Genomic DNA, 27460 nt, shown 5'->3' on the forward strand with positions numbered 1-27460 from the left:
GTTTGCATTGGGGACAGCAGATCCTGAAGCGCCTGGTACCAGACGAGAAAGAACCAAGGTAGCTTTTTGAGATACATGTTCTGCTGCAGACTCTCAACTACATAACCATCACTAAGATAAACACAAGAGAAGCATGTGTGGGTTTAAACTACAAACTTTATTCAACATACAGGTGTTATCAAAGAGCCTAACGTATATGAACCTCCAGCTCCCTCCAGGTATCTGACTCAGGAGCAAGTAGGAGTGGCTTGTTCAACTTTATGGCAAAAGATCCCCAGATCTCCAGGTTTGGGAATCACCAACGTGACGGATTTTCTCCTTGAGGAAGTCAGCCCTGACTAATCATTGGAAGGACTGTTGCTGAAGCTGAAGCTCCAATACTTTGGCCAACTGATGCAGACTTGACCTAATGGAAAAGATCCTGATGCTGGGAAAGATCGAAGGCAAAAGGAGAAGAGGGCAGCAGAGGATTAGATGGTTAGACAGCATCACCGACTCAATGGACATGAGTTTGAGCAAGCTCTGGGAGATGGTGAAAGACAGAGGAACTTGATGTGCCACAGTCCATGCGGTTGCAAAGAGTCAGACACGACTAAGCGACTGAAGAGAACAAGAAGTGTGGCTTATGATCATTGTCATAATTAGCAGCCCAGAGTGCCCACCTCTCTATGCCTGACTTCCGTCACTGACCCAGATCCTCGCTGCAAGTCTCAGAGGATGGAGCGTACATAGCAAGGGGGCTGCCTTGAGCACACTAGTGAGAGTTTACAGAGGGCCCGATGCTCGAGAGCAGTCCAGGCAACTGTCTCGTGGGTGCTGAAGGCAGGAGTGCCAGCAGCAGATTGGAGCCAGGGCTAAGAAAGCCAGCCCATGATGCCCACCAGGCTGACCATCCGTGCCAATGCCTTAGGGATGTGCCTCCCTCTGGATCATCCCTCAGGTCAGAGTCTGAGGCTGAGGTTGTGCCTGCCTCTCCCTGCTTGGGTTTTCTGACCCTCTTCCCTGGTGGCTCAGAGGGTAAAGCGTCTGCCTACAATGCAGGAGACCCGGGTTCGATCCCTGGGATGGGAAGATCCCCTGGAAAAGGCAATGGCAACCCACTCCAGTATTCTTGCCTGGAAAACCCTATGGACTGAGAAGCCTGGTAGGCTACAGTCCATGGGGTCGCAAAGAGTCGGACACAACTGAGTGACTTCACTTTTCGCCAAGGAGGCAGCTCATATGAGTCAAGGGAGCGGCCTGCCGTGCGAATCTGTCCTAGTCCCAGCTCCATTTTTTTCTAACTACGCAACTTTTGGCAAGGCTGAGCCTGAGTTTACCCCTCTGCACAATGGCTGTGATCGATGAGGCTTCAGAGTTTATTATAGGAGGCTCTTGGGGCCCTAAGAAAGGAGATGCTGAGATATTGTCAGCAAGCACATGTACACCGTTTTGCTTAGATGATAGGCTTGTTGGGGGTGGGTTGAGGAACAGGGAGCCAGCCAGGGTGATGCTGAAGTCTCACCCAGCATCTCTTGGTGCTGCCAGGGTTACAGGAATCAAAACCTGCTTCTCATATGTGGTGACCGTGATGGTCAGATGAGATCATGCAGTGAAGCCCTTTGGGAACTGTAATGCTCTCAGCAGATGGGGTATGTTATTGTCTCCTCCTCTAGAAGGACCTTAGCCTTTCAGTTGGGAGCCTGACCAGCATTGCTTGCTAATGGATCAGTGATGTTCCTGTGGACCCTTCTGCAGTGAGGCCTTCAGTGAGCTTTTTCCCAGCTGTGGACAATGCCCCAAGTGGTTCTCTGGCTCCTTCTTAAGCCAGAGGCTTGGTTGGATCCTCCAAGCCCTCTTCCCCACCCCCCGAACCTTGTTTACTGGAGGAATCTCTTCACTTAGCAGCAGCCCAAGTAGGCCTCCAAATAAGCGGTAAGAACCTGCAGAGGCAAAGATGGCCAGTTGCTTTCACAAGCAACCCACCGGCATGAACAGGTGGGTTGCTTCTGAAAAGTTCCATGGCAGCATCCTGGGTCTAAAGAATCAATTTCTGGGAGTGAGCTGGAACAACCTGTGAGGTTTCTTTTCATTCAGTTTTGTTTTTTTCGTCACAAGCATCCCTGGTTATCATTGTACAAACTGAATTTGAGTTTTGGAAAGGGTGTTTCATGGGATCTGGTCCCCTGCCCAGCTAGAGTTCCTGTAAACCCTTCAAATTCAGGAGAATCTTTCCCAATTTTAAAGTGCTCACTTGTTCCTAGGAGGCGATGAAGTGACAGGAACACACCAAATATACCAGCCACATATTCCTTTTGGGAAAGTCAGCTGAGCTAGTGCGGAAGGAAACTCGAGAATAAAAACAGCACTGGGGAGGTAGGGTTTCAAATGCATTTGCTAAGGGCAGAGCTTTTGCCCAGGGCAGCTTTTGCTAAGCTCTTGTTTGGAGAAGACAGAAAACTCGGAGGAGGTCCCACAGGGGCCTGGAGATGCTCCTGCCAGACACAGCTCCAACAGCAGCTCGGTTCAGAGCCTTCCCCAGCCCCACCCACAGAGTTCATCCTTGCTAATGTGCCTTAGCACTCGGCCCAGATCCCCTCCTCAGCACTTTCTCACTGTTTAAATTCTCCATACGTCTGTCCTCACCAGACTACCAGACCTGGAAGCAGGTCTCACTTGGCTCTGCAACCCTGGCCCGAAATTACTGTTTAATGTTTGTTGAATGAATAAACGAATAAACCCTATAATTAACCTGTGAGACAGAAACCCAGAGAAGATCTTGAATTTTAAAAGGTAATTTAAAGAAGAAGAAAAAAATGGAAGTCCTAATCATACAATTCATTGTCTTTATGAATATTACAGACAAAACATAAACAGGAAGAGGAAGGGTTGGGTGAACCCATACTTGATAGTTCTAGAAGTGAATACGTAATTCCGGGAAGTGGTTGTCTTATGTGAGTCTGACCCAGTGTGGCCATGCCGGGATCACTAGGTAACTCCTAGAACATAAAAAGTAAGTCCACAAACATCTCTTTCCCACCTTTCTTTTTTTTTTTTTTTTTAATTTTCTAGTCACGTCGTGCTTGCCTGCAGTGGAAGTGTGGAGTCTTAACCCCTGGACCACCAGGGAAGTCCCTTTTTCCCTCCTTTACTTGCTCAGGAGGCCTTAGCATCAAGCCCAGGAGTTTGGCCTGTTGAAAGTGCTGGATTTTGTTCCCAGACTCTGGGACAGAGTCTCTTCTCTCCTTTGCTACCTTTTCTCCAAAACAGGTAGGCGTGTTGCTTGCCATCCTCGATTTATGGTGATCAGGATGCTGCCGGAACCAGATACACATTGATGCCATCTTCACCAGGGAGAAAGCTGCTTTCCTAGAGGCTGGTTTTTCCAACCCTCCTTTCCTAGAAGCAAAGCCCGCTGCCCCCATCTCAGATCCACCCTGTTCTCTGAAGTGGTCCAAAAGCAAGGGGGAGGGAGGAAGATAAACACCTGATAGGGAAGCGCTACAGCTGACTCTCTCCAGGGCCCGCCTGGCCCGCCCCGTGTCTCCCATGGGTGCTCAGGTTGTTTCTGCACAGGTGCCCGATGGCGTGTGTCCTGCACAGGCTGGAGATGGGCCAGCAGTGCCATCTGCGTGCCTCCCCTCCATGGCCACAAATGCACCTGCTGGGCTCAGAGCCATCCAGACGGTTAAGAAACCCAATCTCTACCTTGTTCCTCTTCACAGGGAAAAGACAGAAGCCTCCCCTCTGGATCATGAAAGAAACAGCCAGGTCCTATTTCCAGCGAGGCTGGAGGAAGGGTTTCTGGGGTAACCTAGGGGAGCAGGTACGGGGTTCGGGGGGAGAGGCTGAGCCTGGGGAGACCCCCCCCTAAAGAGGCACTGTGCGCTCAGCCCACCCAGGGAAGCGAGGTCAGAGGCAGCTTCTATAGGGTGGGAGCTCTCAAAGTATGGGCCCCAGACCTGCTGCAGTGCTTCACCTGGGAGCTTGTGAGGGACACCAGTCCTCGGGCCCCACCTCACACCTGCAGAATCAGAACCTCTGGGGTGGGGCACAGCACGCTGGGGTTTACCAAGGACCCTCCCCAGGAGATTCAAAGGCAGGCCCGAGTTGCTGAGCGTCTGGATCAGGCCTGCTGGGAGAGTGAGCCCTGGTGTGGGAGGCGGGGCCTGGGGCCTGGGGACTTCAGAGCATCTCCACCCATCTGCCCCAGTTCAGTTCAGTTCAGTTCAGTCGCTCAGTCATGTCTGACTCTTTGCGACCCCATGAATCGCAGCAGGCCAGGCCTCCCTGTCCATCAACAACTCCCGGAGTTTACCCAAACTCATGTCCATCGAGTAGGTGATGCCATCCAGCCATCTCATCCTCTGTCGTCCCATTCTCCTCCTCCTGCCTTCAGTCTTTCCCAGCATCAGGGTCTTTTCCAATGAGTCAACTCTTTGCATGAGGTGGCCAAAGTATTGGAGTTTCAGCTTCAGCATCAGTCTTTCCAATGAACACCCAGGACTGGTCTCCTTTAGGGTGGACTGGTTGGATCTCCTTGCAGTCCAAGGGACTCTCAAGAGTCTTCTCCAACACCACAGTTCAAAAGCATCAATTCTTCGGTGCTCAGCTTTCTTCATAGTCCAACTCTCACGTCCATACATGACCACTAGAAAAACCATAACCTTGACTAGATGGACCTTTGTTCACAAAGTAATGTCTCTGATTTTGAATATGCTGTCTAGGTTGGTCATAACTTTCCTTCCAAGGAGTAAGCGTCTTTTAATTTTGTGGCTGCAGTCACCATCTGCAGTGATTTTCGAGCCCCAAAAAATAAAGTCTGACACTGTTTCCACTGTTTCCCCATCTATTTCCCATGAAGTGATGGGACCAGATGCCATGATCTTCGTTTTCTGAATGTTGAGCTTTAAGCCAACTTTTTCACTCTCCTCTTTCACCTTCATCAAGAGGCTTTTGAGTTCCTCTTCACTCTCTGCCATAAGGGTGGTGTCATCTGCATATCTGAGGTTATAGATATTTCTCCCAGTAATCTTGATTCCAGCTTGTGCTTCTTCCAGCCCAGCATTTCTCATGATGTATTCTGCATATAATTTAAATAAGCAGGGTGACAACATACAGCCTTGACGTACTCCTTTTCCTATTTGGAACCAGTCTGTTGTTCCATGTCCAGTTCTAACTGTTGCTTCCTGACCTGCATATAGGTTTCTCAAGAGGCAGGTCAGGTAGTCTGGTATTCCCATCTCTTTCAGAATTTTCCACAGTTTATTGTGATCCACACAGTCAAAGGCTTTGTCATAGTCAATAAAGCAGAAATAGATGTTTTTCTGGAACTCTCTTGCTTTTTCCACGATCCAGCAGATGTTGGAAATTTGATCTCCTGTTCCTTTGCCTTTTCTAAAACCAGATTGCACATCTGGAAGTTCATGGTTCACGTATAGCTGAAGCCTGGCTTGGAGAATTTTGGGCATTACTTTACTAGTATGTGAGATGAGTGCAATTGTGCAGTAGTTTGAGCATTCTTTGGCATTGCCTTTCTTTGGGATTGGAATGAAGACTGACCTTTTCCAGTCCTGTGGCCACTGCTGAGTTTTCCAAATTTGCTGGCATATTGAGTGCAGCACTTTCACAGAGTCATCTTTCAGGATTTGAAATAGCTCCACTGGAATTCCATCACCTCCACTAGCTTTGTTTGTAGTGATGCCTTCTAATGCCCAGTTGATTTCACATTCCAGGATGTCTGGCTCTAGGTGAGTGATTACACTATCGTGATTATCTGGGTCATGAAGATCTTTTTTGTACAGTTCTTCTGTGTATTCTTGCCACCTCTTCTTAGTATCTTCTGCTTCTGTTAGGTCCATACCATTTCTGTCCTTTATCGAGCCCATCTTTGCATGAAATGTTCCCTTGGTATCTCTACTTTTCTTGAAGAGATCTCTAGTCTTTCCCATTCTGTTGTTTTCCTGTATTTCTTTGCATTGATTGGTGAGGAAGGCTTTCTTATCTCTCCTTGCTATTCTTTGGAACTCTGCATTCAGATGCTTATATCTTTCCTTTTCTCCTTTGCTTTTCGCTTCTCTTCTTTTCACAGCTATTTGTAAGGCCTCCTCAGACAGCCATTTTGCTTTTTTGCATTTCTTTTGCATGGGGATGGTCTTGATCCCTGTCTTCTGTACAATGTCACGAACCTCCATCCATAGTTCATCAGGCACTCTATCAGATCTAGCCCCTTGAATCTATTTCTCACTTCCACTGTATAATCATAAGCAATTTGATTTAGGTCATACCTGAATGGTCTAGTGGTTTTCCCTACTTTCTTCAATTTAAGTCTGAATTTGGCAATAAGGAGTTCATGATCTGAGCCACAGTCAGCTCCTGGTCTTGTTTTTGCTGACTGTATAGAGCTTCTCCATCTTTGGCTGCAAAGAATATAATCAATCTGATTTCGGTGTTGACCATCTGGTGATGTCCATGTGTAGAGTCTTCTCTTGTGTTGTTGGAAGAGGGTGTTTGCTATGACCAGTGCGTTCTCTTGGCAAAACTCTATTAGCCTTTGCCCTGCTTCATTCTGTACTCCAAGGCCAAATTTGCCTGTTACTCCCGGTGTTTCTTGACTTCCTACTTTTGCATTCCAGTCCCCTATAATGAAAAGGACATCTTTTTTGGGTGTTAGTTCTAAAAGGTCATCTGCCCCAGGATATTGTACAAAGAGGATCTTTTTCTAGGTGTGCAGGCAGGTGGGTTTGGGAGCCTACCTGCGAAACACGTGACCGGGAGAAACACTGAGAAAAGTCCCCTGTTGAAGGAGGCTCATCTTCCAGGTGCAGACAAGCGTTTATCCCAACTTGGAGAGTATGTTTCCACGAGTCCTCTGGTAACCCGGTTTAAAGACTAACACTGTGTGCAAATCCTTTTGCCCAACATAAAAAAATAGTTTTGTGTTGCACAGGCTACTACTTCTTGATATTTGTTCAGCAGGAGTGGAGAAGGGTGAGAGTCCACTACCGAGCTGTGAGGGGTCAGTGAGAGGAAGCCTGCTATTGGGACACCGGGCTGAGTCTGGAACAGCGTGGTCCGAGGGACCCCGAGGGGCATGGGAGCAGCCTCCAGGGAAGAATCACTGAGCTGGGCTCCATTTTACAGAAGTTGTCCAGGGAGGTTAAGAGGAGTCAGGACATTCACCACCCATCCCATTATTTGTCTTGGAAGCATCACTAGACAGGTGAGAGATTGCTGTTGCCGTGTTAGGTGCTGCCCAGAGCTGGGAGTGTGTTCATGCGCGCGCGTGTGTGTATGTGTTTTTGGGTTAAGTAGCTCTTGCTGGCTTGGATATGGCTGAAATACACCAGCACATCCTATGCCCCATCCCACAAACACACACCGTCATCCCCAGTGAAATTTTGGCAGTGAGTCTGAAACAGTACAGCCTAGACAGCATATTAAAAAGCAAAGATATTACTTTGCCAACAAAGGTCCATCTAGTCAAAGCTATGGTTTTTCCAGTAGTCACGCATGTATGGATGTGAGAGTTGAACTATAAAGAAAGCTGAGCACCAAAGAATTGATGCTTTTGAACTGTGCTGTTGGAGGAGACTCCTGAGAGTCCCTTGGACTGCAAAGAGATCCAACCAGTCCATCCTAAAGGAAATCAGTCCTGAAAATTCATTAGAAGGACTGATGCTGAAACTGAAACTCCAATACTTCGGCCACCTGATGCAAAAAACTGACTCATTTGAAAAGACCCTGATGCTGGGAAAGATTGAGGGCAGGAAAAGAAGGGGACGACAGAAGATGAGCTGGTTGGATGGCATCACCGACTCAACGGACATGAGTTTGAGTAAACTCTGGGAGTTGGTGATGGACAGGGAGGCCTGGCGTGCTACAGTCCATGGGGTCAGAGAGAGTCGGGTACTGAGCGACTGAGAGGAACTGAACTTAAGCAGTTTATGAGATGACCAGCAGAGGGCGTGCTCTCCCCAGTTTGGGGCAGAACGGGCCCTCCCTGCCCTGTGCCGGGTGCGAGTCTGACAGCCAGGCTCTCAACCTTAAGGAAAAGATAGACCTACTCGGAGGTAAAAGAGACACGAAGCCTAAAGCAAAGTGACTTCAGGGACACAGGGAGCAAAGCCTCGCCCAGTCTGTCTTCTCAGACAACAGAGACTGTTTGAGGCTTATCCATTTAAAATGCAAATATAACCCAGGATTACACTTCAGGGCTTCCCGTCTCATTGAGGTAGAGGGAGTTGAGAGGGTTTTGACAAACCAGAAGGTGAGGGTGAGGGAGTGCTGGGCTGGGCGCAGAGGCACTGGGGCATAAAACGATGAAATCGGGGCCTCAAAGGCAAGTATCAGAATCCTCCTCCATTCCAAAGAAGGGAAAGCCCTTGTGTGCTCCCCACGGTAAGAGCTGAGAGTACCACAGAGGGGTGCCGCCTCCTCTGGGGTCTGTTGCCAATTGCACATGGACAGTCTAGATCAAGTGCTGTGGACCCTGGTGATTTTTCCTGTCTTTGAGCATTTTGAGGGCAGGACACTGCTTTATATTTCCAGTTCCTGGTGTAAACTCTGACACAATTGTAAATGCTCTGTAAATGCTAAGTGAACAAATGAATGGCCATGAGTAAGGAATCATTAGGTAAATTATAGTGTATCAGCCTTATTGGAATATTACACAATGATTTAAAATAATGGTTATTTGAAAGTTGCTAAGACAGTAGATCTTACAAGGTCTCATCACAAGGAAAAAAAAATGTAACTATGTGAGGTGATATATGTTAACTAAACTTACTGTGGTAATCATTTAACAATATAGAAATCAAATCATTATGTTGTTCACCTTAAATATAATGTTATATGTCAATTAAATCTCAATAAAACTGGAAAAAAAATAAAATGGTTACAAAGGCCATGTAGTGATATGGGAAGTGCTTATGATATTATGTTGAGTATGCAAATTGCTTTACGTCTGTGGGCAATTACTCGTGCATGTGAATGGAAAGGGAACAAGGAGAAATGAAGACCTGTGGATGGGCAGTGGACTTGTCAGCAGCTTCCTTCCTCGTTTGTGGTTTAATCTCCTTTGTTGTGGGTTGTGCAATACGCATAAAAACCATATTTTTTTTCCCTGCCCACAAGAACATCTCAGTTTCGTTCTTTGGTGCCAAAGTGCGATGACCCCTATCGCCTTTGCTCAGATCTATATCTCTCTGGAATTCTTGAGTTTCATGTGCTGGTCACAATGTCCAGGACTGCACCCACTTGCACACAGAAATATTAATATCTAAATCCTTTGGATATCAATAATTTTACTGGCAGCTGCTATGAATAACATGAAATTCAAACACTTAAACCTCAGTTCCCCCAGTCAACTGCTTCTCAAGTGTTATCTATATTTATACTGTCCCTATTTGTCCCTATTTATACTGTCAATGAGAATAATAATGGGTCTAATTTGCTCAGAAGCGACCGTCTACATAAATTTAATCCTCACCACAAGCCTCCAAGCAAGGAACTAATGTCCCATCTTGTAAAGGAAGAAACAGAAATTCAGAGGGTTTCTATTACTGCCTCAAGACTATGGGCAGTTGGGTTTCATCATGCCTAAGACTTTAGGCTCCCAAAGGCTGCTCGTGTTTTAACCCAACATACCATGATGGGTGCTTTCAAAGGGCTCACAGTACTGCAGAGGCAATAAAATAATGCACATCAGTAATATAGTCTAGACATCCCTAGTAGTCCAGTGGTTAAGAATCTACCTGCCAATGCAGGGAACACAGGTTTGATCCCTGTCTGGGGAGATCCCACAGGCCTCAGAGCAACTAACTCTGTGTGCTACAACTACTCAAGCCCAGGAACCTGGAGCCTGTGTTCTGGAACAACAGAAGTCACTTCAATGAGAAGCCTGCGCACTGCAACGAAGAGTAGCCCCTCCTCTACGCAACCAGAAAAAGCTAGTGCAGCAACCAAGACCCATCACAGCCAAAAATAAATAAAATTTTAAAAATATAGTCTAACTATACAAAAAAAGCATCATGCATTAATAGTAGCAAGCACTGCATAGGTTTGGAGGTGATGAATCTATGCCCAGGCGTAGTGTGCTCAGGGACTCCTCTAATACTGAGCTGCTGATTGTGTAACGGGGAAGCTTTGTCCATCCAAAATCCCACCCCAGCTGACGATCTGGAATTCACCTCTCTTGGTTTGGGGGTCAAAATATGTTTGAAGGGTCAGATATGTTTGGTGATGGACAGGGAAGCCTGGCATGCTGCAGCCCATGGGGTCGCAAAGAGTCAGACACAACTGAGCGACTGAACTAATGTTTTGAAGGAGTGGGCTTTTGACTGAAAGAGAGATCATTGTCACTCATGTCAGTTTTACTCTTATGAAGCTTTATGAAAATGTACTCTATCCATTAATCTCAGGGGGTTGGGGCCATTTCAGCCCCTGGAGGAAGCAGATGTTTTCCCAAGGAAGAGATGTCTGCTTAAGCAGCATGTGTCAAACAAAACCTAGAGGCTGCAACTGGAAATCAAGTGTCTCCCGGCTTTGGACAGTTCTCTTTCCAGTGACCATTTCATCGTGGGCTTAAAACAGTATCAATGAAGGGAAAAGTGCAAATGAATACATGGGACAGGACTAGACAGAAGCCCGACCTGTCATTTGTCTCAATGGGGTGTAAAGTTCATAGACTTTACCTTATGAGTCATTTCCCCCCCTCTACTGAACCCATTCCCTTAATTTCTCAAGGCTTTAGGGCCTCCAGGCCCATGTCCTCCTCCTTCTGATTCAAACCTGCTCACAGGGCATCCATAGTTCTCAGTACAGATGTAAGACGAGGTCAGTGCACCTTGAACCTTCTCTCTCTTTAGGGACCCAAAGGTATTTTATCTCCTGTGAGAAGTCATGAGACTATCCATGCTCAGGACGGTGTCAAGGCCGCTTGGAGTTACTTCAGGGCGATGCTCACCTACAAGAATGAATGACTGGTTCCACCTGTAGAGTGGGTGGGGACAGGCATCTTGGTCCCAGAAGCTGAGGTTAGGCAGGCAGGTTATAGAAGAGCTGATTTCAGAAATGTGCCCCTTACCTGTGTACCTTTGCCTGCAGTGGAAAATGAGAATGGTACTTTTTTCTGAATGGAAGTCTTTCATTTTACTGAAAATCTAAATGTAATTTTGGTGTTTCTCAATAGGATCTAAGAAAGGGCTTAACAATTTCCCCGGTAGTTAAGAATCTGCCAGGCAACGCAGGAGACACGGGTTTGATCCCTGGTCGGGGAACTAGGATCCCATGTGCTGTGGGGAAACTAAGCCCGCGTGTCACAACTAGAGAGGCTGGGTTTGCAGCGAAAGGCCCAGCGTGTCCAAACTAAGGCTCGATGAAGCCAAATACATCACCAAGCAAAGGGCCCCACTTACTACAGGTCAACTGATAAAAATACCCAGTTCTGCCTTTCTTTCTCACGGGTTTTTCTGTCTCCAATGAGTCTCCTTTCTTCTCTGCCTGCTCATTAGATCCTTGACCCCCTCTTACTTTCTGCCCTTCTTTTTAAAAAAAAAAAATTGGGAAGTATAATCGCTTTGGGCTTCCCTGGTCACTCAGTGGTAAAGAATCCAGCTGCCAATGCAGGAGATGTGGGTTCCATCCCTGGGTCAGGAAGATCCCCTGAAGAAGGAAATGGCAACCCACTCCAGTATTCTTGCCTGGAGAATCCCATAGACAGAGGAGCCTGGTGGGCTACAGTCCGTGGGGTCGCAAATGAGTTGGATACGACTTAGCAATTAAACAACAAATAATAACTGCTTTACAATGTTTCGTTAGTTTCTGCTGTAAAACAAAGTGAATCAGCAATATGTGTACATATATCCCCTCCCGCTGGGACCTCCTCCCCTTCCCCCCATCCCATCCTTCCAGGTCATCAAGGCGCCAAAATGAGCTCCCGGTGTGACACAGCAGCTTCCCACTATGTGTTTTACACACAGTAGGGTATATATGTCAATTCCAACCTCCCAGCTCATCCCATCCTCCCCCCATATCCACTTTTTTTCTCACATTGTCAATCGTTGATTGAAAGACACTCTTCTCTAGAACAGTGATTCTCACAGTGTGATTGATGGAAAGAAACTCGGGAGTCCCTAAGACCTTTACAGGGAATCCATGTCAAAACTCTTATAATAAATAATACAAAGAAGTTATTTACATTTTTTTACTGGGTGACATTTGCAAATGTGGTGATATATATACAACTGCTGGCATCTTAGCCCCAAAAGGGCTGTGACACCAACCCATACTACTGGTGGCCACTGGATTTTTCACTACCATGCATTTGCAATTTTTAAAAAAGTCAGTTTTACCGAAGAATGTCCTCAGTGAAGGAACAACAGCTATTGTATCCCAGTCCTCGGGTATGTGACTTTTTAATATTTTGTGATGACACGGGAAGTATGCATAACACATTCTGCCACACACCAAAGTATGAGGGCTGTTTAGAGGAAAAGCCTACGTACAATTATTTGAGTCACAAGCTGAACTACAGCCTGATTTTCATAGACCATCATTTTCACTTGAAATAATGACTGACATAAATTACGGTTACCCAGACTTGGGCATTTGGCACGAATTTTCTCAAGAAACCACGAAGTGAGTCACTTCAAGAAACAACTGGCAGAATTTTTTACCCAGTGATGAGAACCAAGCTTTCAAAATAAAATTAGCATTTTGGAAATCCTGCATCTGCCAAAACAAGATTTAGAATACATATATGGGCTTGACTGCTTCCCAATACTTGAAAGGCTTTCCAGTGAGATCAGAGGTGACTTGTCTGGCATCATATGATGAAATATATTAATATTTGGAAAAGCTGCATACTTCAGTGAAATCCTATTTTCCAAATGCATAATATTATGAAATATTTTTATAAAACAAGAGAGAGCATTAGGTTTTAATGTAACAAAGTAGGAACTCTGGTTTCAGATTTCACAGCAACTAACCTGAAACTCCAGTACTTTGGCTACCTCATGCAAAGAGTTGACTCATTGGAAAAGACTCTGATGCTGCGAGGGATTGGGGGCAGGAGAAGGGGACGACAGAGGATGAGATGGCTGGATGGCATCACTGACTCGATGGACATGAGTGTGAGTGAACTCCGGGATTTGGTGATGGACAGGGAGGCCTGGCGTGCTGCGATTCATGGGGTCGCAAAGAGTCGGACACGACTGAGCGACTGAACTGAACTAAACTGAACCTTTAAGACCGGAGAAGGCAATGGCACCCCACTCTAGTACTCTTGCCTGGAAAATCCCGTGGACGGAGGAGCCTGGTGGGCTGCTGTCCATGGGGTAGCGAAGAGTCGGACACGACTGAGCAACTTCACTTTCACTTTTCACTTTCATGCATTGGAGAAGGAAATGGCAACCCACTCCAGTGTTCTTGCCTGGAGAATCCCAGGGACAGGTGAGACTGGTGGGCTGCCGTCTATGGGGTCACACAGAGTTGGACAGGACTGAAGTGACTTAGCAGCAGCAGCAGCAACCTTTAAGACACTACCAATTCAGATTTTGGTATAGTATTAAGGAGTATCCACAATTATCTGAAAAGACTAGTAAAATGCTAGGAATATCCACAATTATCTGAAAAGGCTAATAAAATGCTAGAAATAGCCACAATTATCTGAAAAGACTAGTGAAATACTTTTCCCTTTCCAAGTCCATATATGTGCGAGGCTTTTCTTCAAACTTGTCAAAAAAGGGAATCTTTACAGTTTGAATGAAGAATCTAAGAATCCAGCTATCTTCTGTAACACTAGACATTAGTTTTGTACTCTTTAAACATTAAAGAGTCACTTGTCTCACTACCTTTGTTTTGTTTTAGAAAGGTTATTTTCATAATAATGAAATTTATGTCAAGATACAGTTATTTTTAAATGAATAGCTTTGGTTTTGTTTCTAATATGATTCATATTGACATATAACTCATAAAACAGAAGTTCTTTGGGATCCTCAAGGATTTTTACGTGTGTAAGAATTCTGAGATCAAAACCTTAGGGAGGGACTTCCCTGGTGGTCCAGTGGCTAAGCTGCTACACTCCCAATGCAGGGGACTCAGGTTCGAGCCCTGGTCCGGGAACTAGATCCCACATGCCGCATCTAAGACCCATCATAGCCAAACAATAAAAAAAAACTCTGGGAGTCTCTGCTGTAGACTAATCTTTTATCTGGCTTCTAGTCTTCATTACAATTTCCTTAACAGATAGCAACCTATTTATTAGAACATAAGACTAGTTTTGGGAGGATTTGGAGTGGGCAGCCCTGTGCCTGGTCTAATTTCAATAGAACAGGCTCTGCTGCCCTGCTCCCCAATTATCTTCTCTGTTGACCCTCTACAGGACCTCAGATTTCCCTCACTGGTATTCTTTTGATGTAAGTCACCTGAATGCCTCTCTTCAAATCTAAATACATGTAAGTAGCAATTGCTGCTAGTTACCAGTCATTATTGCATTAAAATAATACCCAACTTTTTGAGTGTTGACTGTATCAACCTTAATTCTAAATGCTTTTCATGTATTATCTCATTTAATGTTATGAAGCATGAACATGTATTTTCAGTGAAGAAACTTGTAAATTGTTTTTATTTCTAGGCTATAAGGTCTCACACAGGCACATCCTAGCAGGATAAAAAAGGCAGAGAACAGTCTGGAGCTTAGATGGAGTGTCCACGATGGCTCACGGCGGGGCTGACAGACTGGCCAGTGAGAGGCAGACACCAAAGCAAGTTGCAGGGAGACTGAGCCCTGGCTCCTCTGTGGCTCGGCTCTGACCCTGACCCTGACCCTGGTGAGATTTGTTACCTGGTAATCCACAAACCACTTCTCTCTTGGCCCATTCTGAAATCTTATAACCCTTTTTCTATTCCCCAAGTGTACTGAAGTATCGAATTAAAAAAAAAAAAGCCATACAAAATTAACATTAAAAAAATAAATTTATCTGAGGTCTGAAATACTGAAGAACAAGCATATGGCTAAATAGTACAAAGAGCAGAAATTAGAACATAAAAAATGACTTAAGACAGACAGGCATTCTCTGGCAATACTCTATTAGTTTACACATATTTTTAAAACACATTTTTAAAGATATTTCTCCAACATTCACAAAAGGCAAAAGCTATATTTGCAACATTTCAAAATACTTTTGAAAGCATCCAGTTTCTTTCTCAAATCACTCAATTAAAATGTACACAAGTGAGTTACCCAACTCGTTTTCAAAAACACAACATAGAATTATATGATATTCTTGTCTGACATATTACAAATTTAACGAAAAATACAAAAACTTATCAATTCATTTTGTGTCCTGCCACGTAATATTTCATTCTTTTTCTAATCAACTAGGACAATACACACGACATATATGTATATACGCTTTTCAGGAATAAAATATTCCAACTTTTATCTGTAATTTCTTCAAAACCTCAGGAACTTGACAAGGACATGATTATTTGAAACAATATTGACAGTTTAAAAACAAAAACAATCATTTAAAGGAGGGACCTTAAAATATATTTTTGGCCATAAAATCTGTGATGTGATTATCTAAGGAAGTTAATGATACAGTATCATCTGCCTGAGCTATCACCAACTGAACAAAAAGGCTGAAAACAGACATTAAATTCCCTGTATCTACAAGGTAACAACCACAGTTGTTTATTCAATTGTCCAGGGAATTTTCCTCCAGCTAGATTTAAGTTCCTGTGCTACAGTGATGTGGTCTATCCCCTGATGAGTGCACTTAAGATTCAAAAAATGATCTTTGAGATCAGATTTTACATTCATTACATACAGATGAGGAAAATGCTGCCTGGAGATTTACAGGGAAGCTAGAAACAGATCCACCAGGACACAGACTTGAAGTTCCTGATTCCCAGCTAAGTTCTTCTGGTAACACGCTCTCCAGGGTAAGATTCCACATAATTTCCTGTCGTTTGGTTATGGAGATTGCTATAAAATTAGTATTAAGCAATGCACATAGCGTGCCCAAATCAGAATTGCTAATTCACTTCAAGAGTATTCAAGGGAATACCTGATTGGCTATTGTGTTTATGTGGACATAATATAAATATCACGGCTGTTTCAATGTCATTACTCTAAAGATGTTCCCTATCAGCTTGGAGAGCCAGGACGTGAACAACATTGAGATTCTCACTGTAAACAAAACGCAGTGGTAGGCACTGTGGAAACGCATTTGGTCCTGTTTTCCTTACCTTGAGCACAGAAAACAGCAGGCTGTTCCAGCAGGTCGGAGCCTGTGCACGTTCGTGGTGAAGAAAGGAGTCCACGTGCCCAGCGCACTGAGGGAGCACAGACGTGGGCACAGGACTCCTCGGAGGAATGGTCTGAAGAAACCATGTTGCAGAATCAGAACAGACAGCATTTCAAGGGGTCCCCCCTAATTGGGAACACCCAGTCTCCCTGAAGTTATTAGAGATTTCCTTATCTCAGGAATCGTCAAGGCCAAAGTATAAGGTGTGATACAAGACACCATGAAAAAGCCCAGGAAACACAGGGTGAAATGTTCTTAGCAGAAAGCTATATACTGAAGGGTGAAAAAAAAGTAAAAAAGGCAATGGATACAAAACTACTCAATTTCAAGTTGGAGTGAAAAAATATAGTAAATATAGTGTTAGCTTTCTTACAATGACTGGGAAGGCAGCACAGAGACCAACTCAGGGCGACGAGTCTGTGTCTGGGCTTCTTAACGGGAATACAAGCCTAAGACCAAAGGTATGAGTTCTGTCTACACACTGAAGAGTTTTTATGGCCACAGACAGTACCTGTTACAAAGCAGTTTCTAATGAGAATGGTAAGAAATGGGAAAAATCATAGAGGTCATCTGAAAGTCTCATCCCAGTAGTGTCCTTTGGTGGGTTAAAAGTATCGTATTGGTATACTGTTTCACACTGAGGGGCTTAGACAGCTGGTATGAACAACGCCAAGTGAAGTGAAGTGAAAGTCACTCAGTTGTGTCTGACTCTTGTGTCTGACTCTTTGCGACTCCATGGACAGTCCATGGAATTCTCCAGGCCAGAGTACTGGAGTGGGTAGGCTTTCCCTTCTCCAGGGGATCTTCCAAACCCAGGGATCAAACCCAGGTCTCCCACATTGCAGGCAGATTCTTTACCAGCTGAGCCACAAGGGAAGCCCAAGGATACTGGAGTGGGTAGCCTATCCCTTCTCCAGCAGATCTTCCTGATCAGGAATCAAACCAGGGTCTCCTGCATTGTAGGCGGATTCTTTAACAACTGAGCTATCAGGGATGGAAAGGGAGATAATTAGGAATATACTGTTCACTTAGTTCCACTGGATAGCATATTTAAATAAACAAATTGTATGTACTCCTATGCAATTTGAAGGGCATGGACCTCCATATTATCATTTTAGAAAGCCTCCTAAGCTTCTACTTTCTATGTTAGAATGTCAGCAAAAGTACTTTAAATTAACAATTAAATAAAAAAACAGTAACTGCATTTAGGAGTCACATAATAATTTTCAAGTAAGTGTCCATTCTCCATAACCTATAAACCAGGCTTTACTATTCAATTATCACATGATGTTACTTTTCCTTTCACGTCAAATTGCTGACTCTGACTGTTTGGACATCAGGACAGTTTTTGACTCTTGATCTGTGGGGCTATCAACTGGTACCTGTAGAAAGAATAAGAAGATAAAAAATTTACATTACATATCTGGCATATGTCATTATGACAGATCCACAGTTGACTCAGGAATTAAAAAACAAGCTGATTGCATAGATGGGTTTACACTTACTCTATGCACACATTTCTCAATAGTATAATCAGAAAAATATTCACTACTTACAGCTTTAATATCGCCATTTGTAATTCCTTTATTTATATTGTGTCTTTTCAGATCGGACTTGATCAATGCTGCAAACAGAGAAGGATCAATGAAGTTACCACAGAGTATGTATAAATATACTTTTTTCTAAGCAGTGCAAAATCTTTTTTGATATTGTCAAATGTAGCACACTATAGTACCATAATATTCCATAACATTCTTGTAGCCTGAAAAAAGAACACTACCTAAGTCATTAACTTAATTAGCAAGTCATTCATTGGTGAACAAATACAGGATTCTAAGAACCAAGACACAAAGATGAAAAGTGCAATTCTTCCCCTAAAGGACCCTCTAATCTAGGGAAGGGCTTCTCTGGTGGCTCAGATGGTAAAGAATCTGCCTGCAATCAGGAGACGTGGGTTTGATCCCTGGGTCAGGAAGATCCCTTGGCGAAAGGAATGGCACCCGTTCCAGTATTCTTGCCTGGGAAATCCCATGACAGCAGAGCCTGGTGGGCTACAGTCCATGGGGTTGCAAACGAGTCAGACACAACTGAGTGACTAAACAACAACAACAATCTATGGGAAACACTGACATGCAAACAATTTTAACATTGTGCAACAACTCCACTAACGCAGGCACGGCCAGGATACGGTGGAAGCATGGGGGGAAATGTCTGTGTCAGCCGCAGGAAATAAGGAAAGGCTTATCAGGGGAGACACATTTGAACTGAAACTTGAAAAAATGAGTGGGAACTTGTCAAGCAGATAAGAGGAGAGCAGAAGGCATTCCAGGTAGGCGGAAGCCAGTACACGCCAAGAGATCAGGACAGGAAGAGTGGAGTCTCTTCTCAGCACCCGTGGTGGTCTGATCAGTGGAGCATCAAGTACAAGAGGGAGACGGGAGACAGCAAGAGAGGAGGCTGGGTTGGCAGGACAACACCGTGAGTGACTGGGGAGGAGCTCAGTCTGGCAGCTGTGTGGGGGGTGTGATCGGCAACAAGGCTAGAAGCAGCAAAGCCGGTCAAGAGGCTTTCATCCTGCTGGAGATGGTAAGGCCTGAATATGTGAGAAATGGTGATACAGGGACAGAATTCAGAGATATTTTAGAATCGAACCAGTAAGCCTCAGCGGTTTGAAGGGATACGAAAAATGGGGGTTGGGAAGGGGGAAGCGGGCGACTTGCTTGAGCAATTGAATGGATGGTGGCTTTCCTGGTAGTTCAGACTGTAAAGAATCTGTCTGCCAAGGCTGGAGACCCAGGTTCGATTCTTGAGTGGGAAAGATCCCCTGGAGAAGGGAATGGCAACCCGCTCCAGTATTCGTGCCTGGAGAATCCCATGAACAGAGAAGCCTGGTATAGGCTATAGTCCATGGGGTCACAAAGAATCAGACGTGAGAGAGTAACTAACACTTTCACTTTCTTTGGTCCTACTTACTGAAACTGAAAATACAAAAAGGACAGGTGTGGTGGGAAGATGGCAAGTTCTGTTCTGGACAGGTCAAGTATAAAATCCCATGGGACATTCAGGTCCAAGGATAAATATATGACTAGACATACTGGTCTGAAATGTAAAAGAGATCAGGGTCTGGAGGTACAGCACCCCACTCTAGTACTCTTGCCTGGAAAATCCCATGGGCGGAGGAGCCTGGTGGGCTGCCATCTGTGAGGTCGCACAGAGTCGGACACGACTGAAGCGACTTAGCAGAAGCAGCAGCAGCAGTGTTAATGTGGTAGTTAAAGCCACAGGCTACACAAAGAGTGTAAAATAAGAAAAGGGACAAATTGGTGGGTAGTTAAATAATCTAAATGGTCATAAAGCAAAGTCAAAATGAAAGGTAAAAGTAAAATCAGTCTTAAAAGTTAGACTACTTCTTCTTTAGAACTTCACACTACCCCTTAGAATTCTGTTACTGATAGCAACATTTCAGAAATTCAGGTATTTACACAAAGATACTTGGATATATGTAAAATGGCCTTTTTGACTGCATTTAAATGATTTTAAAGAAACTGCTGATGTAACAAGCTCCCAATTACAAGCAGCTTGATATTAAAACATCCTCTTGGGCTTCCCTGGTGGTCCAGTGGGTAAGAATCCACCTGTCAATGTAGGAGACATGGCTTTCACCCCTGATTTGGGAAGATCTTACCTGCCGCAGAGCAACTAAGCCCATGCACCACAACTACTGAGCCTGTGCTCTAGAGCCCATGAGATGTGACTACGGAGCTGCGTGTCGCAACTACTGAAGCCCGCGTGCCCCAGAGCCCATGCTCCGCAACAAGAGAGGCCAGCAAAACGAGAAGCTCGCACTCCACAACAGAGACTTGCCCCCGCTTTGCTACAACTAGAGAAAGCCTGTGCACAGCAATGAAGATTTGGAGCAGCCAAAACTAAATAAATAAATCACTCTCTAAACTGCACCAGTGACTGGCATCAGTTGGTCTGCCTGACACTGTTCTACAAGTCCACTACATCAAAGATGCTACTCATTTTTTTTCAGGGGTAAACTCTCTACCATTAATATTTACAGGGGTAAACTCTCTACCATTAATATTAATCAAAGAATTGAGAAACACTATGACGTGTTTAGAAACATTTTTTTTCAATGTGCATAAATGGGCTATGGAGCAGATATATATGTGAAGCATACTGCTTCACAGAGAACAATTAACACTAGAAAAGCAGAATGCACTGCATTTAAATGGTAATTCCTCTGTCAAAATAAGACCTGCCAACAAGTCTCAGAAAAAAATATAAAAAAGAAAAGGTATCATCTTCAGCACACCTCAGCAATCTCTCAGCCCTCTTTCCTCTGTCTGTACAAATGACTACTGGATACAAATCCATCATACTCTCTCTAGTAAAACACTCAACACATGAGAGACATTAATTAGCATTTTTAAATTACAAAACTGTCAATGTAAAACTGATTTTAAAGATCTTTTTTTACACTTCTTAATTTTCTGTACCTGACCTGTTTGAATTAACATTTATGAATCTTACTATAAGATAAAGTGAATAGAGAACACAGAACTGTTGCCTTTTTTGGTGCAACAGTAACACTCTATTTGATACCTGTGTGTTCCTGTCCTGGAAATTGAGAATCAATATGGAATTACTTACGACAGCTCAGTAGTTAAGGCAGTTTATCTACCACATTACATACCTTCAGTCACAGAACATTCAGTTTTATGTGTTTCGTTTTACTAACTGAAGAGAATAGGGGAAAACGCTTCCTTGGTAGGATTTTTCCTTTGAGGAAACAGTGCACTCAGTCCCTAGAGTGTAATGAATAAATGTCAGTGACCTTAAGTGGCTGCTTATTTCCAAAGTATGTGCTTATCACTGCTAAGAGCTCATACTGGGGGTTTGAAAAAGGATGACCAGGTGTTCAACAAATATAAAAAGAAGCCTTGATTCACATCTTTCTGTTAGATTCTATCCTTGAATTAAGTTATAGGAGATCAAAAAAAAAAAAAAAAAAAAAATCCCTCCCTGCGTCTCCATGGCCTCTGTCTCTCATGTAGACAAGGAATGCAGAAAGAAACTAACAAAGTCAAATAACAGTAGAGGCCAACACGGGCCTGGAAGCGCTGCTGGATATACATCTCGCTTCTGTTTCTTTGGGCCATGCCCCTTGGCTTGTCAAATCTTAGTTCCCCAACCGGGCGTGGAACCCAGGGGGAGCACATGTGGGGAGGTGGGGCTGAGCCCAGGGAGCCTGGGCTGCAACGGCAGCCTGCATGATCAGACAGGCCCTGGGTGCCAGACCCTGCCAGCAGCTTCTCATCAACCATCTCAGTTAGTCCTCACAGCAAGCCCTAAAAGCAACCTTTTAATATCCTGTTAATATACATGAGAAAAGGCGAATGAGAGAGGTTGAGCAACTTGTCTAAAATCACACAGCTAACGAGCAGCAAAAGCTGAACCTGAGGCCAGTTCTGTCCATTCCAAGTCTTTACTAACATTTGCTACAACGGTCTTGTTTTCCAGGCGTGGTAACTGTATTGGATTTGAAGCCTCAAAAATGAATCCACAGATTCATATTCCTGCAGGCAAACAATAGTCTGCCTCTTATTTCATTTTTTTTTCCTTGAGTTCTGCCAAGCCTTGAGAAGCAACAGAAATGAAAACTAAATATACAAAGGCAATGCAACACAAGTACTTCTGGCAGGCATACCCCGAATCTACCTGTTAAAATGATGCCAACAAACATCCAACCACAGAGGAAAACGTTCCCCGTTCTAGGACCATATGCTGATGTAAGCTTTCCTTGAGCCAATGTGAATAAGATTCCAAATATCTAAAATAAAATAAGAGAAATATTTTATTATTAAGATTGCTTTTAAAAACAAATACAGTATTTCCCCCAGAACTTTTCTTAACTATTTTATTCATATGATTTGGCTTCTAGAAACACGCTTTGAAAGGTGGAATTTTTAAAAACAAAAGCTACAGTCAAATTCATTATTCAGTAAAATATTTGATAAACTAACGGTCTCAGATTTAAGAGAAATCAGAGGTTCACCTGTGCGGCAGCATTAAGAAGACCAGACGAAGTCCCTTCAGACTCAGGGTAAGTGATTTCAACAGCAAATTCGAAACCCAAGGGGAGGTAACCAGTCATGAAGAAACTACAGAAAATAAATTCAAAATCACAGAAGAAATCATTGGAAGGACAATATCACCTGTTGATGCAACTGCTTTACTTCTCAGACTTGTTATAATTATCAGATAAGTCAAAGTTTTGAGGTTGGTGTGTGAAAGGAAGGCACTATTATGATTCACCAACTAACCCAAGGACAGGAGAACTGCGAAGCAAAACCGTGAACTAGGAAGCAAAACAATTTCTAGTTTTTTTTCCAGAGAAAAATATACTCCTAGTTTTCTAAGTCAGTTGTCTTTCTAGCCAAGTAAAGAGACTTCAGGTTAAGTAAGGCTCATCCATTTTTCACCTACAGCATAGCAAAAAATTTTGAATTATTTTTTATAGTTTTAAAGAATTATACGTTTATGTGCACAAGAGGGATCTTTTTTAAAGTTTAAAATATTAAAGGACTTTTGGATGAACTGTAAAAAATGAAAAGCCACAGCAGTAATGCTTCAGAATTCTAACAGCACACTCTCATTCCCTTTAACACGTGCGACGCTTACCCAAGCAACCCTCCAGTGACAAAGACGATGATAATGTGTCCAAGGCTCAGTGTGAAAGTAAAGACGACCATTCCAACAAAAGACAGAATGTAAACAGTCAGGGTAGTGTGTCTAAAACAAAAACAACAGAATTGTTAGTGTTCTGTCTGATTTTCTTAGGCACATAAAAATCATGTGGCTAATTCTGCTCTGTCCATATGGTAATAAATTCTTCAGATTTCAAGACTTACCCGTTCTTATCTATGGAAAATGGTTCCACCAGGCATGGACTTGAAAGACTAAATTGAAGTTTCAAAAGTTTCAGTTTGCAGCCAACAACAAAAGTCACCTTATATCCAATGCTCGGACAAAGGAATACCCATAAGGGTAAAAACTATTTTTATGGCACCAAATGGGTTATGGATGCTTCCCTATCTGTATTTCAAGATTCAGATCAAATTCTGCCTCTTCCACAATAATCTTCCTAACCACTGCAGCTTACAAGATTCTCCTTTTTTTCAAACTCCCTAATCATTTTCTATGTACATGATTGACACTTGACATCTATTTTAGTCTGTTATATGATTATTTAACTTTACATGCATGAACACCTTAATTTTTCCCAATTAGACTGCAAAGGTCCTAAGGATAGGGATCAAATATTGCTTCCCACGATTCTTAGCTAAGACTGATGCACATGACCAGAGCTTGGTGCATGAACGGCAGCTACCCTGAGAAGAAAGCCAGGGCAACAAAGAACATCTGTACGCCAAGCTGTTTCCTAATTATAAAACGGACCAAAGACTATTGATAAATATAAATCCTTTACACATACTCTCTTCATCTACAAATTTAATGGGTTTCATTCTAAGCTACCATTATATTACAATGAAGCCCCAGTAAGTGCTATTTTAAATCATGTGAGATTTGGAGCATTTTAAGATCAGAGGTATTTTGAAAGGGCTTAGATAATGATACCAAATATCAAACAGATCAGATCTATCAAATGTATCTTAGGCCTTGAAAGGTGTAGAGGACACAGCTCCATTACTTCATTCATTCACAATTCCATTCATTCATTTCTCCCAAACACATGAGAAATTTCTGTCTGTTAAGAAATGCAGCTATTCTTCTACTTTTTTTTTTTAGATGTAGCTGTTCTTTTAAGGCCCAGTGCAAAAGATGCTGCCTCGGAAAGCCCCTTTCTCAGTCTCCCAGTTGGTATTACTCACTTTTTCTTTTGTATTAGCATTTTTCTGGTTCCATATAGATACACAATTAATATAGAATCTTCATATTATCTATTACAGTATTATAGTCAAGTGTTATTACAGTTTTAGGGCATTTTAGCCAAAAACTTTTTATTAAAATGCCTTATGCTCACCAATAATTTTTTGATAGGAAAAAACTTTTTATTTGTTTTTAAGTTCACAACATGAGAAAATAGCAATATAAAAGTCTCTATCAAAAGTCTAATGTTTCTCAGAAAGGGCTCCTTTTAAAATAGAACTGATCTATTCTGGAGTGGTATACATTGAGTATTATTAGAGGAGAGAAGAGTTCATAAGGTATCCAAGTTCTCAAAGTTGAAATAAATATGACCAGTAAGATAATACAGAGACCACTGAAACACTCAGAAGTGAAGGGAACCTAAGAGTGTCTAGAATGCAAGTCTTTTAGTAATAATAACACTTTTTAAGTTTCTTAGAATGAAAAGTAAAAGTTCCTTTAAAACCAAAATACCTTGGGTTGTACACCACACGTTGCCTGCCTCACTTACTTGTATGTCTTGGTGTAATCCAGCCATAAGCCACAAAGAATAGATCCCACCATTCCAGCTACTACTAGTGTGAGCCCAATCCTTCCAGCATTCACTTCTTCTCCCTTAAAATTTTTTCAAAAGAAGTTCATCAGACACCTCAAATTCAAAAAGATCCTTCACATTCCCATGCCTTCTCATGTCAATGGAAATAAGCAGATACAATTAAGCATACAATATAACATGAAGAATTCAGTACGTGTATTAGGGTGAATGGACATTCTACATTAAAGCAAAAAAACCAAGCAAAACCTGACATATGGGAGAAATCAAAAAGGAAATTTTTCTTGATCCTCCATGGTTAGAAGGACAATGATTTTTGTTAGAATTCTTAAGTAATTCATAGGTGTCTGAAAAGAAAGTTAATCTGACAGCTTTTACATAGAACAGCTTTCTCTTTTCAAAAGGAAAGAGAGATCAGGGCTTGATATTTACTTCTTTATATTTGTGTTGGTTTCTTTTACATTTTTTTGGTCTTGTCTCATATAACCAGTCACACTATCCCTTTAAAAAAGAATAAAGAAAAAGACAGAGGTATTGTCAAAACAATAATGACTTCTGGTTTCTATGTTGTTTTATAAATTGAATTAAACGTAATCTCAATTGAAACAAGTATAAATCTTTTATAGCAACAAGGTCATATATCTTTAGTCTTATGATCATGCTCACAGGAATTATGTTGCTGAAGAAAAGTTCTCGGCCACACATGCAACAAAATATTGGCAGAAGCTTACCTCATAATGTGTCAGTATCATTTGATTTAATAATGTTGAGACTGAATAAAATGCTCCAGTCATGATACCTACAATAATAAAGAGAAAACTATCAATGTGCCGTGTACTAGTTTATAAAGTGATATGGAGCACTCTGGGACGATTGTGAAAATACAATGTCTTCTTAGACAGTTGACAGAAAAAATGGAGACCTCTCACTATTCCCTTTCAAGATGTAGACTGAGCAGCATTAACACCTAAACTTAGGAGAGATTACGATTGTAGAATTCTGTCATTACATCATTTACTATTATTTAGATTCAGACATACGGGCCAGAAATCCTGTGCATAACACTGTGTAACAGCAATCAAGCAACTGATTGCTTCCTGAGCACCTGGGCAAGTTAACGAATGCTAAGCATTAGGACAGAACCCCTGTTGCAGCCATCTCGCCCCTGCGTCAAAGACGTTCGAGGAAATTAGGAAGACAATGTCAATTAAAGAATACTTGAGAAGGTAAAGTTAAAAACAGATGGTTATCAGGAAGCATATGACTAGGTTTGGATAATGGAGTTTCTTCATATATGTTGTATCACTTTAAGTCTAAGTCTCTTAACCTAGCTAAAATTTTAAGCTTATTATTTTTCTATTATTAAATAGTTCAAGCATACAAAATAGTAGAGACTATAACAAATACCCTTATTCATCACTTTTACAAACGTTAACATTTTGCTATCTTTGCTTCAGATTCATTTTTTCAGATCTTCCTTAATCCTATTCTTCCTCAGAGGTAATCCCTACCCTTACCTTCATATTTATCACTGCAGATATTACAACATATGTATATCAATAAAAACAGAATTATTCTGCCTGTATTTAAATTTTATATGAATAATATGGCATTGTATCCATCTGCAATTTGCTCATATCACTCAGTATCATGGTTTTGAGGTTTATCCATGTTGATACTTTCAGTTCTACCTCATCAGTTTTCTCTGGTGTATAACACTCCACTATGCAAATATACTTCAATTTAACTATCTCTTGTCCTAAGTCAATAGATACTTCAAGGCTTTTTCTGGTTTTTCACTATTTAAAACAATATTGCAATAAATATTGCTTTTGTTCTTATGTATATAAGGGTTTCTCTAAGCAAAAATCTAGAAGTAAAACTTCTACTTTCTGGATATAGCCCAATTGCTCTTCAAAATGGTTGTACCAGTTTATACTACCAACAGAGTTCCTTTACTCTACGTTCTTGATAAATTTGCCTTCATCAGATTTAAAAAAAAAAAAATTTTTTTTGCCAATTTATATGTGTGTGATATTGTATCTCACTCTGGTTTTGATCTGCATTTCCTCGATTCCTAATAAGGCAGAGCATCATATATGAGCAACATATACACACAAACATATAAATGCCTCTGATTTTCCTGGATGGGTTGCTCTTTTCTTAGTGATTAGCAGGAGTCAATCTTATATTGTAGGTGCAAAGCCTTTGTTGGTTACATGCATTGCAGACATTTTCTCATGGTTTATGTCGTCTTTCTACAAAATAATTTAATCATATTTATCAATTTTTTAATTTAGGGCTTTTTTTTTTGGCATCAGAAAATTCTTTTAAGAATACTAAAGATGGTTTCCTATATTTGCTTCTAAAACATTAAAGTTCTGGTGACTTCCCTGTGTTTAAGACTCTACATTTTGACTGCAGGAGTGGGTTTGGAATCTGGTTTAGGAAACTAAGATCCCACCTGCCAGCCCTCACAGCCAAAAAATAAAAACCAAAAAAACATTAAAGTTCTGGTTTTTACCCTTTGGTCTTTAATCCACAATTCATGTTCTAACTTCACATTGTTTCTCCTCTATGGATAATCGATTGTCCCAAGACAATTTACTATGTAGTTTCTCCTCTACAGATATCAAGTTTTCATATATGCATAATGTTCTAGTCATCACGTTGTTGT

At 42.3% G+C, this 27460-nt stretch overlaps 1 protein-coding gene across 2 annotated transcripts in view; it reads right to left on the reverse strand.

The window, feature by feature from the left end:
* Positions 1 to 14936: 14936 nt before the first annotated feature.
* Positions 14937 to 27460, reverse strand: part of FLVCR1 (FLVCR choline and heme transporter 1) — a 28736-nt gene continuing 16212 nt past the window's right edge. For both annotated transcript variants that reach the window (XM_055583003.1, XM_055583004.1), the window contains 7 exons: positions 25515 to 25582; positions 24742 to 24845; positions 22983 to 23093; positions 22357 to 22462; positions 22020 to 22131; positions 17849 to 17916; positions 14937 to 17674 (listed from right to left, as the gene is read on the reverse strand). In XM_055583003.1, the coding sequence (XP_055438978.1) occupies positions 17600 to 17674; positions 17849 to 17916; positions 22020 to 22131; positions 22357 to 22462; positions 22983 to 23093; positions 24742 to 24845; positions 25515 to 25582 (644 nt within the window). In that variant the 3' untranslated portion in view covers positions 14937 to 17599. The remainder of the gene's footprint in view (positions 17675 to 17848; positions 17917 to 22019; positions 22132 to 22356; positions 22463 to 22982; positions 23094 to 24741; positions 24846 to 25514; positions 25583 to 27460) is intronic.

This window comes from Bubalus kerabau, chromosome 5 (assembly GCF_029407905.1).
Source record: "Bubalus kerabau isolate K-KA32 ecotype Philippines breed swamp buffalo chromosome 5, PCC_UOA_SB_1v2, whole genome shotgun sequence".
Lineage (NCBI taxonomy): Eukaryota > Metazoa > Chordata > Mammalia > Artiodactyla > Bovidae > Bubalus > Bubalus kerabau.